Below are 15,670 nucleotides of genomic sequence, written 5' to 3' on the forward strand. Positions count from 1 at the left end.
CCCAGTGTGCATCACATTGTGGTACAGTTGCTACAGAGAAATGAATTGGATGTCAACCCACAGGATGACATAAGAATGGCAGAGAGAGGATCCCTGAAGTCTCCCTCCCCCCCCCCCCCAATGATGTAATCATTGTCTGAAGAGGGCACACAAAATCATTGAGGACCCCTTCCACCCTCCACAGAGTATCTTTCATCTGCTCCCATTGGGGAAGAGATGCAGGACTATCAAAGCCAGCACCACCAAGCTAAGAAACAGCTTCTTCCCACAAGCTGTGAGAATGCTGAAACGCCCAAAGAAACTGCTTGCACTAACTCTCATATTCATGAAACAATATTTATTTATTTATTTGTATAGGTGAAATACTTGTCCTGCATGTGTATTGTTTTGTCTGTATGGGTGTTATGTCTGATTGTGTGTCTGCTTCGTCGGTTGTACTTGTATAATCAGATGACTGTCGACTTAACTTGACCATGCTTATGTTTGTTCATTTGACATAGTGCTAAAATATTGGTAGCTCAAATAATGTCAAACTGGAATTGGTGGTTAAGAATAATCACTTCTTGGAATAATCTTGAAAAATAAATAATGGCCCATAGTTGAATTTTTCAGGTGCAGTCAGAAAAACTGTCCAATATTGTCCACAAAGTATTAATTTTAAATATGGTTATCGGCCCTTCTGGCCCATGAGCCCGTGCCACTCAATCGACCCTCAACCCAGGGAAAACCCATGCAGACAAGGGCAGAACTACAAACTACAGCGCCAGATTTGATCCCCGGTCATTGGCGCTGTGACAGCGTTGCACTAGCTCATTATTTTGTCTGTTAAATTTGCTTAATAGAACACATGAAAAATTTGTGTAAATAATTTTTTTTTAATTGATACAGAATAAACCACAAAAGTCGACTTGTGTGGTGCATACAGAGCAGTCCTAATCTAACCTTGATTCAGTGATCTGAAGAGAATGAGGCTTTATCACATCTCCAAATGATTCCCTCCTAAACCTGCTCACCCTTGGTTTGCAGTACTAATGTTACGTTCCCTGCATTTTGCTGCCAACCTTTCCTGGCTTTTCCCGGAGGTGAAGACGTTGCCCCGTCGGGTGGAGGCAGCTGCCCACGCTGGATTCCAGGCAGTGGAGGTGCCATGGCCTTATGATACTGATGTGACAGAGCTAAAGAAGGTGTTGGAGGAAAATGGAATGGAGATTGTACTGATTAATACCCCACCAGGTAAATGTACCAACAAGGAGTAACATTCAAACATCTGAAGAAGCCGTGGTTGAAGTTAAAAACACAATGCTGGAGAAACTCAGCAGATCAAATAGTGTTCTTTATGAAGCAAAGTTAAAGATACAGAACCAATGTTTTTGGCTTGAGCCCTTCATCAAAATGCAGGCAGGGGCCTGGTCTGGTATGGGGACACCAATACCCTGAGCAAAAAGCCCCATAAAAGTTAGTGGACACAGCCCAGGACATCACAAATAAACCCTCCCCAACATCCAGAACATCTACAGCAGAGATTCTCAACTTTTTTGCCCTAGGCCACACCTTTTATTAAAAAAAACATAATCCCCACCATTTGCGGAAAAAAGTTATACAGTATATTCAAAAGAAGTTTTAATTAAATCATTTACTATAAGTGTATTTCAATGCAATTAAGGTTGGGAATACACTGGAACACATATTTCTTATTCAACTACTTCAATATGTCAACCATCTCAAACAGACATTCAAAAATTGTCATTACTTCACTGGGAACCTTGCCCCTGACGCTAACTGCAGATTTTTTTGATTCGAGGGACTATTGTTAGTTTCAACCTTAAATCTCCACATTTTTGTAATTTCAAGTTGGTTTCTCTTAGCTTGTAGCAAATCACTAACAGCTCTGAAGCCACATTCTACTAAATAAGACTATGGAATAGTTCCATAGTTCCCTTGCTAAAGTAGTCAAGTTTGGGTATTTCTTTTCAATCTCATTAGACAGCCACATCATGATACTTATTTTCTCAAAAATGTCTGTCAAGTAACTCACATAATCATTGTTGGCAAGAGCTTCATTTCAGGTTTGTCCTTCAAAAACTCACTGAGGAGATCAAACAGTTCCATAAACCTATTGAAGCAGTTTCCCTTTGACAACCACCTTACTTCATTGATTCATTTGTCAAAGTCTGTTGGCATAATAGGCAAAAAGGCGCACGTTCATTATGTACAGCAGGTATAAACCCAAACTTCAAGAACTCCACTGACTATTGACAAAACCTTTGCTTGCTTGGTCTGTTCATTTTGAATATACAACAGCGCGGGATCCCTGAAACAGATTAATACGACAAAGTAAGCTCCCTGAAACAGATAAATACGACAAAGTACGCTCCCTGAAACAGATTAATACGACAAAGTACGCTCCCTGAAACAGATTAATCAATTATTTTATTATGTCTTAGAATTGAAAAATGTAATAAAAGTAATGATTGAATCAAAGGAAGAATATTGACTCTAAAAAACATGAAAAAAAACACCAGCGCAGTTTCTGACATTTTTTCTCGCAGAGTGCATCAAAACTGCGCTAGCCTCGTGCTTTACTTTCTGGGGTCCCTATATTTTTAAAAAATTTGGCACCCCCCTCAAGCTGGCACCTGGGTGGAACTCCCCCCCCCCCACCCCATTAATACGCTAGTGCACAAAGATACATACAGATACAGGCCTCATTCATTACTGGACTGTAAAAGTAAAGGGGTATGGTCGGACACATGATTATTGAGATAATTTGGAATCCTCATTGCCAATGAGATAATTTGGAATGGATGATATTCATTCATTCGGTCAGAAAAAAATATAATTATAATGTTAACCAAGTATAACACCAGTTAAAATAAGAGAAACAATAGAGAAACATCGGAAGAGCAAAAACAAATGTTATGAAAATAAAAAGTACAAAATAATTTTACTTGGAAGTTACGACAATTGTACAGTATTGCCAAATCACAACTTTCACACCAACATATCGAGTTTATTTTTTCAAACCAACTTTTTAATTATTTCCCAAAATATTCCCACACCCCACCGGTGAGAATCTATGTCCTACAGGGATCACTGCTGTCAGAGAGCAGCAGCAATCATTAAGGTTCCACACCACCCAGCATACTCTCTGTGTTCTTAATGCTGCCACCAGGAAAGAGGTATAGGTGTCACAAGACTCACACCACCAGATTCAGGAACAGCTGCTACCCCTCCACCATCAGATGTCTCAACAACAACTCAATCAGGAATCTTACTTTTGCAATTTATTTTTCTTTTTCTATCTCGGTATTGCACAGTCAGTTTGTTTGGATTTCTTTATTTGTTTACATGTGTACAATGACTAGGTTTTGTCTTTTCACTGCCAGTAAGTGGCAATTTTGCCTCACCTGCAGGTAAAAGAATCTCAGTTGTATGTGATGTCATGTATGCACTCTGACAATGGAAACATAGAAAATAGGTGCAGTACTAGGCCATTTGGCCCTTCAAGCCTACACCACCTTTCATTTTGATCATGGCTAATCATCTACTCAGTACCCAGTTCCTGCCTTCTCCCCATATCCCCTGATCCCCTTAGCTACAAGGGCCAAATCCAACTTCCTCTTAAATATGGATAAGGAACCGACTTCAACAACTTCCTGTGGCAAAGAATTCCACAGATTCCCCTCTCTCTCAGAGAAAAAAAAAGTTCTCATCTCAGTCCTAAAATACTTCCTCCTTATCCTTAAACTGTGTCCCCTGGTTCTGGTTTTTCTCAACTTCGAGGACAACCTTCCTGCACTCAGCCTGTCCAATCCCTTAAGAATTTTATACATTTCTATAAGATCCACCCTCAATCCTATAAATTCCAGTGAGTATAAGCCTAGATGATCCAGCCTTTCTTCATGTGTAAGGCCTGCCATCTCTGGTATCAATCTAGTGAACCTTCTTTGCATTCCCTCGATAGCAAGGATGTCTTTCCTCAGATAAGGAGCCCAAAACTGAACACAATACTCCAGGTGTGGTCTCACCACTGCTCTGTACAGCTGCAGTAGAACCTCTCTGCTCCTGTACTCGAATCCTCCCGCTATGAACGGCAGCATATCATTTATTTTTCTCACTGTCTGCTGTACCTGCATGCCCACTTTCAATGACTGGTGCAGAGCGACACACAGGCCTCATTGCATCGTTCTGTTTCCTAATTGAACACCATTTAGTAAATAATCTTCTCTCTTGTTCTTGCCTCCAAAGTGGAAAACCACATTTATCCACATTATATTGCATCTGCCATGCCTTGGCCCACTCACCTAACTTGTCCAAGTCACCCTGCACCCTTAGCATCCTCTACACAGCTAGTCCCCACCACCCAGCTTTGTGTCGTCTGCAAACTTGGAGATGCTGCTTTCTATTCCCTCATCTGTCATTGATATATATTATAAATAACTGTGGTCCCAGCACTGAGCCTTGTGGTACCCCATTAGTCACTTCCTGCCATTCTGAAAAGAACACGTTTATTCCTACTCTTTGCTTCCTGTCAACCAATTGTCTATCCGCCTCAATACCAAACCTCCTATACCGTGTGCTTTAATTTTGTATAAAAATTTCAAATTTCAGATCTAAAGTACACTGACCTGCTGAGTTTCTCCAGCATTTTGTTTCTAAACGTACCAACTAAATTAACATCAAAGCTACAATGAGTACCCTGTGTGATTCGGCGAATAGGATCGACTTCCTGATATAATATCCACAAGATTGTGAAACATGATTGATCCTACCAGTGGGTGTGTCTAATGTTCATTTAGTATTTGGCAGGGGCTGCAGATCTTGAGTTCGTAGAGTCTATGTCAGCATTTAGAGCAGTGGTTTTCAATCTGCCCCCCCTAAATTCACATTCCACCTTAAGTATTCCCTATGTCGTAAGTGCTCTGTGATTAGTAAGGGATTGCTTAAGGGAAGGTTGAGAATCACTGCTGTAGATTCAATTGTTTCTGAAATATTTTACTTGAAAAAAATTGTCATTTGACCCATTTCCTTTGGAGTTAAGAAACCGTGCACAGAACGAGTCAATTAGGTATGGTTAAAACAGCAATTTTTCAAACCTTTTTCTTTCCACTCATGTACCACCTTAAGCAATCCCTTACTAATCACAGAGCACTTATGGCATAGGGATTGCTTAAGGTAGAGTGTGAGTTTGGGGAAGAGTTTGAAAACCACTGATCCAGAGCAATCACATCAAATGTTTCCAGATACTGCAGTGTCCATAGGAGGCCAATTTATAGGACCAACAAATGGCTCACACCCAACAAATGGCTCAGGCCCAAAACATTGGTTATATATCTTTGCATCCTATAGACGCTGGGGGACCTGCTGAGTTTCTCAATTTCTTTTGTGTATTTATTACAATCACAGTATCTGCATACTTGCTTGTTTCACCTCATCAAATGTTTATTACCCCATGACCTATCCTTTCTCACTTGTCCATGAAGTCTACACAGATTCTCACCAATCATTTGAACAAGGTGTAAATATGTAGTGACCATTTCATAGTAGCACAGCAGTACTGCTACTGTTGAACAACTCCGGTTCAATTCCGACGTCTGTTCACCGTTGCTCCAACATCAAGCTCTGGAAATTCTCACCATTCTTTCTGTAATAGTCTTTTAATTTCTAGGAAATAAAGAAAGAGGAGAACTTGGGCTTGGAGCACATCCACAGCAACAGGCTGAATTCCGCAGAGGACTGGATCAGGCAGTGCAATATGCTAAAATTGTTAAATGCAAGCGGTGAGCTTCCTTTGCATTCCTTTGAACAGGCTTTGATAGTTGATCCATCTGTGGAATTACAAGCACTGGGTCATGAAGGGAAAAGAACCAGGCCAAGGACAAGGAACCAGGAAGGTCAAGAACATGACTGGTGAAGGAAGGAGGGTCTTGGAATGGGTTGGAGAGGAGGAGGATCTCAGGTTATGCCAAAGGAGGGTCTCCCAGAGGAGTCAAGGAGGAAAAGCGATTTTCCTTCCTTGGTTTAACGTTGGTTAGGAAATAAATATGATTTGGAAATAAATGTTTTGATTGGTCAGCCTCAGGAAGCCACTCATTGTTAGTCCTTTCATCCTGCTTAAAAACTTGCCTTTGGCTCGTACTGCAGTGTAATAGGTGTACAACCTCAAGTATGTTTCATCATGTAATAGGTGTACAACCTCAGGTGTGTTTCATCATGTAATAGGTGTACAACCTCAGGTGTGTTTCATCATGTAATAGGTGTACAACCTCAGGTGTGTTTCATCATGTAATAGGTGTACAACCTCAGGTGTGTTTCATCATGTAATCCCAATATTTCCAGTATTCCATGACTTTGGACCCATAATCCAGGTGATGCAAGTCTGTTTGTTATTAGATGGTTTGAAATTTGCATTTATTGTAAAATAAAATCTGGGAAGAAGCTAATGATACAGGTGTAAAGTGAGCTGCCCACAAAGGATTGGATAATTGGTGCAGATCCCAGTAGGTTCCCTAACCTCCTTTCAAACAGATACATAACTTGTACCTCATGCCATTGTGGCTAACTCTTAGCCACCTCATCGAAGTGGCCTCAACAGCCACTAAATTGCATCAGTTAATGATGGACAACAGAGATGTCCATGATCCGCGAATGATTAAGAAATAATCTCAATCTTAAAGGTTTCGGTTGTCCTAAAGTGCACTGTCATTCTTTCTGCTTAGCATCCATTTGATGGCAGGACGCTTTCCAATGGGCCTAGACAGAGCAACTGTTGCCATGGCGATGGAAGCCACATTTATTGAAAATCTGAAATATGCAGCAGACATCCTCTCAACGGTAGATGTAAATCAAATACTTTGTCGAACATGGTGAAAATTACATTTCCCTATCCATCTGTCTTGAGATGGTGACTTTAAGCCTGATCACATCTCACTTCCTACAGATGTTGGGATTAGCTGATAAATCCTTCTGGAATGATATATGGCTAATGAATAGTTAAAAGCAATGGGCTGATGGTTATTGTTGTAGAAAGCACAATTAGCCAGGTGATAGTACTCTAATCATTGATATCAGTCTATCATTAACTTGTGAAATTAGATACAGTTAATGGTGAGAGAGAAAAATAATGTGGGCAATTGGTGAGAATAGAAACTGGTAATATTTCTTGAATTATGAATATCAATAGCTGGTGAGATTAGTAGTAACACAATATCAGTGGATAAAGAGATTAACACTATTTATGCAGGTAACTGGACTCTCAATCTAGAACTTCGACTCTCTCTCTCTCGGCTATTGTTTTCTCCTTTTGTTTTTAACCATGCCTTTCACCGCTGCTTTTGAACCACAAAAAAGATTCTCCTGTACCATGTGCCCTCTCGATCTCACCCCTCACCCCCTCCACACCCCCCAGAAGGAATAGAGAACTGTACTCCACTTGCGCAGAGCAGTGCATGATATTTTCCTTTTCACTGTGTCATGATGTGGTTTGAATGCCTTGTTGTTGCTTTCAATCAGGAGGGAATCTTGGGGTTGATCGAACCTATAAACACACGCATCACGGATTCCCACTATTTCCTGAATACGCCACACCAAGGTAAGAGAGAACTTACAAGGGAGAGCTCTATTAAATAGGTTACTTAAAAAAGGAATGAGTTTAAATTTATCGGGGTTTGGATGGAATCACAAATATGATGCTTTGAACTCTCATTGGACTCATTTTTCCTCTTGCTACTCATTAGCGGAAAAGCAGCACAGATTAAAAATATCATAATAAAAATAATGAGCGGAATAGATTGGATGAAGGCATAGAGTAGGGGAATTTGTAACCAGAGGCCATAGGTTTCAAGGTGAGGCAGAAGATTTGGCAGGAAACTGTGGGGTAATGTTTTTACATAGAGGGTGCTGGGTATAAGGAATGGGCTGCCGGACGAGGTTGTTGAGGCAGCTACTATAGTGATGTTTAACAAAAAAGAAATGGACAGATACATGGATAGGACAGGTTAAGAGTAAATTGAGCCAAACACAGGCAAGTGGGACTAGCATCAGTGGGACATTTTAATCAGCATGGACAAGTTGGGCTGAAGCGTTTGATTTCACAGTGTTTGATTGTAAATGAATGGAAACTCTGAACTATTAGTATATTTAAAAAAGATTGTCTGTATGCATTTGTCCATGGGCCTATATTTATGATAAAACTGCCTGTGTAAATTTGTCTTTAAGTAATTACACTGTCCCAGCTGTGATGGGATAATAAATATTTAAATTCTCTATCTCCTTGTTCTTTGGCTGTTCTCCAAAAAAAATCTCCTGCCACCATTTTCACTTCCCAAACTGCTGCTCTTTTTTTTAAATTGAGGTTTTGGAAGGCACTATTTCTTGGACAGTCAAGTTGGGTAACTTGCAACCTATAGGATAATGAAATGGCCAATATACACTGGGATCCATGTACACTGCAGGTTGATGGGAGGTGCTGTGCTTGTTTACTTATTTAGCCTGGGCTCCCCTGTACTCCATATCAAGGCACTCAAGCCTCTCACAGTGCTCCTTTGAATTTGAAATGGATATGGGATGTGGATTTTCACATTGGTGATGTTGTTGTACTTTTCCAAGGAATCTTTGAGTCAGATTCACAGCGAATCTTTGGTCTTGACAGAGCACAAAGATGAAAACCTTTCTCCATGATGTATGCACATCTAAATGCCTCTTAAACATTGTCAGGCCTTTGGCCCACATTGTGATATTTATTTTATTGTAATAAATAAACTTGGATTCAATGTGTATTACAACTGTACTTTATTAGCTATAGAACTGTAATGTCGGTATGGAGGCATCCATCTTGAATCCAACTGAGCTGCCACAAACTAGTTTCTGACTCCCTCTAGTGGTCAGGAGGATCACTAGCACTCTATCACTTCACACGTGTCTGTGCTGGGCATGATGTCCAAATCAAACTAAAACTGTTGCTTGCACCTGATGGATATGACTCCATCTCCATAAAATTCATGTGTCTCTCTCTAGAAGGCTGTTAAATATTGCTGTTGTATCTGCTTCCACCACTATTCCAGGCACTTACCACTCTGTAAAATGTTTGCCTTGCACATCTCTATTAAATGCATTTCCTTCAGGATTGGAGAAAGGTAGTAGAGAAGCCAGTGTAAAGAGATGGGACAGGGGCCAACTCTGGGACCCTATCCCATCCAAGTGGAGATGAAACATGATGGACAGAAGTAGTAGATTGGCAGGTGCCAGACTAAGGGGGGGGGGGGAGGAGAGGAGAGAGAGAGAGAGAGAGAGAGAGAGAGAGAGAGAGAGAGAGAGAGAGAGAGAGCACCACCCCGTCCTCTACAACTGGTGTCTTGATGGATAGAATGTTCACTCTTGTAGAAAATCTGGAGCAAAGTGTCACTATTTAAAAATAAGGGTCTTGCTCCACAAAGGAATGGAGAAACTCTCCCTGAGGATTGTGAGTCATTGGAATCCTTTCACTCAAAGAAACAGTGGAAGGGCTTTTTGAATAACTTTAAGGCAGAGGTAGATAGATCATTTATAAGTAAGGAGATGAAAGGTTCACTTGGGTGAACAGGAGGATGCAGTTCCGGTTACAATCGAATCAGCAATGACTTTAATCAGTGACGGAGCATATGCATTAGGAACTAAGCGACCTAGTACCACATTATTTGTATGAAAGAGGATTTTGCAGTGCTGTGAGGTAGGAGCAGGGTCATGGACTAATTGGCTAGGCATATGGAAGAGCTGTGATAGATGTCATTTACAAAATGGTTTCCTTTTGGGGAGAATAATATTACCATTATTTTATCATTTAAAAACCTCCCTTGGAAATTCTATTAATTGCTAGGTTTTCTCTGCAGTTTTCAATAAATCATAAGATGTAAATACTAGTTTGCCTTCCATTGTACTAAATTCACATAAGCCTCCGAGATACAGAAACTCAAGACACTTCAAATGCTGCAGTATTCTCTCGAGTCCCAGTGGAATAAAAACATTGGCCTGTAAAGTTCACGCTTTTGAGTAATTAGTTCCGAATCGCAATGGTGTTTAGTGGTTCAGCCCTTTGGAAACAGTTGCTGCCCTTGTCAATCGGTAGGAAGTTTAATCAAGGATGTGCTGGTTATTGCAGCCATGAAGATCTTGAGGCAAGTGGATCGGCCTAACCTGAAACTGCAGCTGGTGAGTGACATTCAAAAATCAAAGGCGATTTCTCCCTTTTCCCCAAGCAGCCGAGGACTGAAGACGGAAGGATGGAAGAATCAACGGGAAGTCCAATGAATCAATAATGAAATCTCTGTTGATGGAGGAGCAGCAGCCAGAATAGTAAGACTACTCCCATGACCACTGCTGGTTTTTAATGTGGAGGGAGTGTTTCTGCGCCAATCCGGTGCGGAGACCTGTCTCCTAATTTGAAGATCTCCTGTCAGAAACGTGACCCTTTTTAGTGAGGGCATCACTACCTGCCATTGCCACAGCAGCTCACTGTTCATTACTTTATTAATATTAATATAGCTTTAGGTATTATAAATAATTGATGTGTGTGTAGTAATCAGAATGAGACTAATTGGCATTGGAGCGAGGAAGCACTCATTCTGCCAGTGTGTGATCAGATGCCAAGTTTTGTTTCTGATTGCTGCAGTTACTCTTTTTAACAAAAACATGCTTTCTTTAGGCAATCTGTACAAGTTAAAAGAGTCGACGGGGAAATGCTCAGCTATGGTGTTAACCGTTTGTACCGGTTATTTCTCCAGTTGTAGGGCATCAGGGATCACACCTACATCAGTCTATATCAGTGACTTGGACGAAGGGGCTGAGTATTTTACAGCCAGATTTGCTATTGCTACAAGGATTCGTGGGTCAGTGAGCAGTAAGGAGGCCAAGAAGTACCTGTGAAGGAATATATGTAGGATAAGTGAGCGTGCAAGAGATTGATAGGATCTGACAGAATGAGTTTATCCACTTTGAAAGAAAAAATGGGAAAGCATGCTAAATAGTATTTAATAGAATGGGAATGGCGGCACAGTTAGCATAACAGTTAATAACTCACCGGCTATCGGGACCTGTGTCTGCGTGGGATTTCCCTGGGGACTCTGGTTTCCACCCTGTAAAGCGCATCGAAAGAACCAAAGACCTATTGATCTAAACCAAGGCTTTTATTAACTAAAAGACTGGAGCATATCACATGTAGGTCGTCCAGTCCAGAATGACCTGATCTGGCTAGGATCAATCCTTTAAGACCTGCCAGTAGGTGTGGCTACACTCTCAGCCAATCACAGTCATTCTACACTACCATCTCTACATATACACATTGGTGATAGAATCTGTACTATCACACACCCACACTCCAAAACTTACCGTAGGTTGTAGGTCAAGTAGGTGTAATAGTGAGGGAATGGCCCTTGGGCTGAAGGGCCTTGTTACCATGCTGTATGTCCAAAAATTTAAAAATAATATTGCAGTAATAAGGAATCTTGGGTCTTGATGCATGAAAGGGCAAAGGCTTAGCACAGCAAAAAAATTGGGAAGGTCAATTTAAGGTCAGTCTTTATTACAAGCAGAATGGATTATAAAAGTAGGTATCTTTAACATAACTTTATAGGGCACCATTGAGATCATACTTTGAGTAATGTGTTGCTCTTATCCTTGCATTGGAAGCAGAGTTTTTGCTTCCTGGTCACATTAAATAGGGAGTGATCTTCAGGGCTTTGTAGCCTACTCTTCCGTTCTAATTTTTGCAAGGGTTCATTGCCATTGATTGGCCTCCAACACAGCATTACAGAGCTGCCTTGTTCCAAGGAAAATGATGCAGGTAATGCCCCCATGGTTTTCCAATAGACCACTTGCGTACAAGACACCATTATTAGCATTGTGTTTTTGACGTGTTATTGATGCAGTCTTCTCTGATTTTCATAGTCTTTGAATGAAAACACTGCCCCCATGGTTAATCTACAGGATACTCATTGATGTTTCCTGCAATGTAATTAAGGGAATGGTGAAGATCCTTACTGCTAAATTGAATTGGTTGAGGTGAACTCCGACTGATGTATATTAGGGGAGAGCAGGTAAGTATGTGAGGTAGAATGGAAGAGGTGAATATGGTAAAAAGGATGAAGTATATTGGGAGGAGTGTCACATGCAACACTGGCTGAGCAGAATGGCCTGCTGATCAATCCATGTGATGACCTGGAGATTGGTTACAGCATGTGGTCCACACTCTTGTGCCATACTTTGTTTTCTGGTGAGATGGAATGACTATTATTCTCATGTTTGACATTGTGATCAAATAAAAGGTCTCACCTTGTGGTAACTGACGTGTGTCTGGATGCAGGACCTGTTTCACTGCCAGATCATGGATGGGAATCTTACTCAGAACATTACCAACTACTTCCCTCTCATAGGCAAGTACTTTCTTCCAGTGTACGCTCAATTTGTATTTAAGAGGGAGTTGTTCAATGTACTGGAGAAAAACTTCAAGGAACCCTATTATTTCATGCCCTTTCAATGCAGAAACTCAACTTTGATGTGTAGAATCAGTTAAAGTGAACTTCTGCACTATTTTAGCTTTCAGCCGTTCAGTTTGATTGTTCGTGATTATCTCTTTTTCAATGTTATAGAAATGGTCTTCAGGGAAGCTAAATATCTTAGAATATATATGAAATTAAAATAAAAACAAGAATTACATTTAAGAGTAGGGAGGTTATGATGAAATTGTACAAGGCATTGATGAGGCCAAATTTGGAGTACTGTGTACAGTTTTGGTCACCAAATTATAGGAAAGATATAAACAAAATAGAGAGTGCAGAGAAGGTTCACGAGAATGTTGACAGGATTTCAGGGTCTGAGTTTCAAGGAAAGGTTGTGCAGACTGGGGCGTTTTTCTCTGGAGCGTAGAAGATTGAGAGGGGACTTGATAGAGGTGTTTAAGATTTTAAAAGGGACAGACAGAGTAAATGTGGATAGGCTTTTTCAATTAAGAAAGGGGGAGATTCAAACTAGAGGGCATGGTTTAAGATTGAAGGGGGAAAATTATAAGAGGAAAATTATAAGGGGAAAATTCTTTGCGCAGAGGGTGGGGGGGATGTGGAATGAGCTTCCGGCAGACGTGGTCGAGGCGGGATCATTGGTTACATTTAAGGAAAGACTAGATCGTTACATGGATAGGAGAGGACTAGAGGGGTATGGACCGGGTGCTGGTCAGTGGGATTAGGAGGGTGGGGATTTGCTACGGCATGGACTAGTAGGGCCGAACTGGCCTGTTCTGTGCTGTAAGTGGTTATATGGTTAAAGATGACATGACAACACTTTGCCTTAACTCCAACATTAACCTGTTGCGTCTATATTTGATAAGACTGGACAATGAAGATTTTGCTTCCTGAACACTTTTGGATGTATTTTATCGATTTTAGACTGCTGATCAGGAAAATCACCTAAAAAAAATCTTTCTATCATGTACCCTGTTCAAATTCTAACCGCTTTTTGTGATTTCCTGTCATATTTTAAGTCCACTTCAAGCCGACAAAACTGTGAAGTGCAACATGTCTTTGAAAATTCATTTTCTGCATTCGCACTTGGATTTCTTCCCTGCTGATCTTGGTGCAGTCAATGACAAACCAGGACAATGTGTCAGCATTATTATGCAATTAAACATGCACAATTCAACAAAGGTTAATTCAATGTTTCTCCAACATCCTACGTGATACAGCAAATCTGAAATGATCTTTGTGTTCAGCTTGCAGTTGCCTATCATAAACACCAATTTTTCTTTTCAAGAAAGAGATCAGTGTAATTCTAACTCCAGATTGGCAACCCAAATATCTTTCACAAAATTGAGGTCATCTAAAATTCTTCAGTTTAGCAATAAATTCTACAAAATACTTCTTGTACCATCTCAATTATCCTTCTTTCCTGCACTTGCTAAACTATATTAGGTCCTGTTGAGGAACACTTAAAGCATAATATATAGGAGCAGAAATCGGCTATTCAGTCATGGAGTTGATTCATTTTCCCATTGCCTGACCTTCTCCCCATAATCTTTGAAGCCCTGGCTAATCAAGAACCTATCAATCTCTGCCTTTAATACACACAATGACCTGGCCTCCACAACTATCTGTGGAACAAATTCCACAGATTTACAACCCTATAGCTAACCCAGCTCGGTTTTAAATCGGCGCCCTTCATCCTGAAGTTGTGTCCTGTTGTCCTTGACACCCCTACCATGGGAAACAGCTTTGCCACATCCCAGCCTTTCAACATTTGAAACGCTTCAGAGGTTCCCCCACATTCTTCTGAATTCCAAGGAGTACTGTCCAAGAACCGTCAAATGTTCCTCATGTGCTAATCCCTTCATTTCAAGAAATATTCTTGTAAATGTTCTCTGAACCATCTCCAATGCCGGCACATCCTTTTTTAAATAAGGAGCCTCAAACTGTAACCTGTACTCCAAGTGAGGCCTCACCAGTACCTGATAAAGCCTCAACATCACATCCCTGTTCTTGTATCCTATTCCTCTAGATAGGAATGACAACACTGCATTCACCTTTTTCGCCACTGACTCAACCTGGATGTTAAGCTTTAGGGTATCCTGCACAAGGACTCCAAGTCACTTTGCACCTCCGATTTTTAACATTTTCTCCCCATCCAAATAATAGTCTGCCCTTTTATTCTTTCAATGAAAATGCATGACCGTACATTTTCTGACATTGTATTTCATTTACCACTTCTCTGCCCATTCTCCTAATCGGTTTAAGTTCTTCTGCAGCCTTCCTGTTACTTCAACGCTCCCTGCTCCTCCACCTGTCTTTGTATCACTTGCAAACTTGGCCACAATGCCATTCATTCCATAGTCTAAATCAGCGCAACCTTTATTAAACTCACATTCCACCTTAAGTAATCCCTATGCCATAAGTGCTCTGTGATTGGTAAGGGATTGTTTAAGGTAGTATGTGAATGGGAAGGGAAGGTTGAGAATCACTGCTCTAGACCCAATTGTTACTGAAATATTTTGCTTGAGAAAAATTGTCATTGGCCCATTTCCTTCAGAGTTATGAAACCGTGCACATAACGAGTCAATTAAGTACAATTAAAATGGTGTCCTCAAACTTTTTTCCCCACTCGTATGCCACTAATCACAGAGCACTTATGGAATAGGGAATACTTAAGGTGAAATGTGAGTTTCAAAAAAAAAAACAAAGTTTGCCCACTCCTATTCTAAATCATAAATGTACCAGATAAAAAGGAGTTGTCCCAACATTCTATGGAACATCATGGGCAACGGGCAGCCAATAGAATATGATCCCTGTAATCAGACTCTCAGTTTCCAGCCAATCAGACGATGCTCTACCCACGCTGGTATGTTTTCTTGTGCGGCACCTTGTCAAAGGCCTTCTAAAAATCCAAATACACAACATCCACAACATTTCCTTTATCTAGCCCACTTGTCACTTAAAATTTTTAAAACATTTTGAAAACTATTTTTAATTTTAAAAATTATTTAAATTTAGACATACAGCACAGTAACAGATATTTTCAGCCCATGAGTCCGTGCTGCCCAATTTACACCCCATTAACCTACACCCCAGTATGTTTTGAACAGTGGGAGGAAACCAGAGCCCCTGAAGAAAACCCACACAAACATGGAGAGGACGTTAAAAACTCCTTACAGACA

General features: G+C 40.6%; 1 protein-coding gene across 2 annotated transcripts in view; it reads left to right on the forward strand.

Moving 5' to 3' along the window:
- The window catches only part of hyi (hydroxypyruvate isomerase), a 55,065-nt gene that overhangs the window by 30,831 nt on the left and 8,564 nt on the right, over window positions 1-15,670 (forward strand). For both annotated transcript variants that reach the window (XM_069938999.1, XM_069938998.1), the window contains 6 exons: window positions 1,027-1,233; window positions 5,669-5,780; window positions 6,720-6,834; window positions 7,513-7,591; window positions 10,136-10,185; window positions 12,335-12,404. In XM_069938999.1, coding sequence (XP_069795100.1) covers window positions 1,032-1,233; window positions 5,669-5,780; window positions 6,720-6,834; window positions 7,513-7,591; window positions 10,136-10,185; window positions 12,335-12,404 — 628 coding nt within the window. In that variant the 5' untranslated portion in view covers window positions 1,027-1,031. The remainder of the gene's footprint in view (window positions 1-1,026; window positions 1,234-5,668; window positions 5,781-6,719; window positions 6,835-7,512; window positions 7,592-10,135; window positions 10,186-12,334; window positions 12,405-15,670) is intronic.

This window comes from Narcine bancroftii, chromosome 5 (assembly GCF_036971445.1).
Source record: "Narcine bancroftii isolate sNarBan1 chromosome 5, sNarBan1.hap1, whole genome shotgun sequence".
Classification (NCBI taxonomy): Eukaryota; Metazoa; Chordata; class Chondrichthyes; order Torpediniformes; family Narcinidae; genus Narcine; species Narcine bancroftii.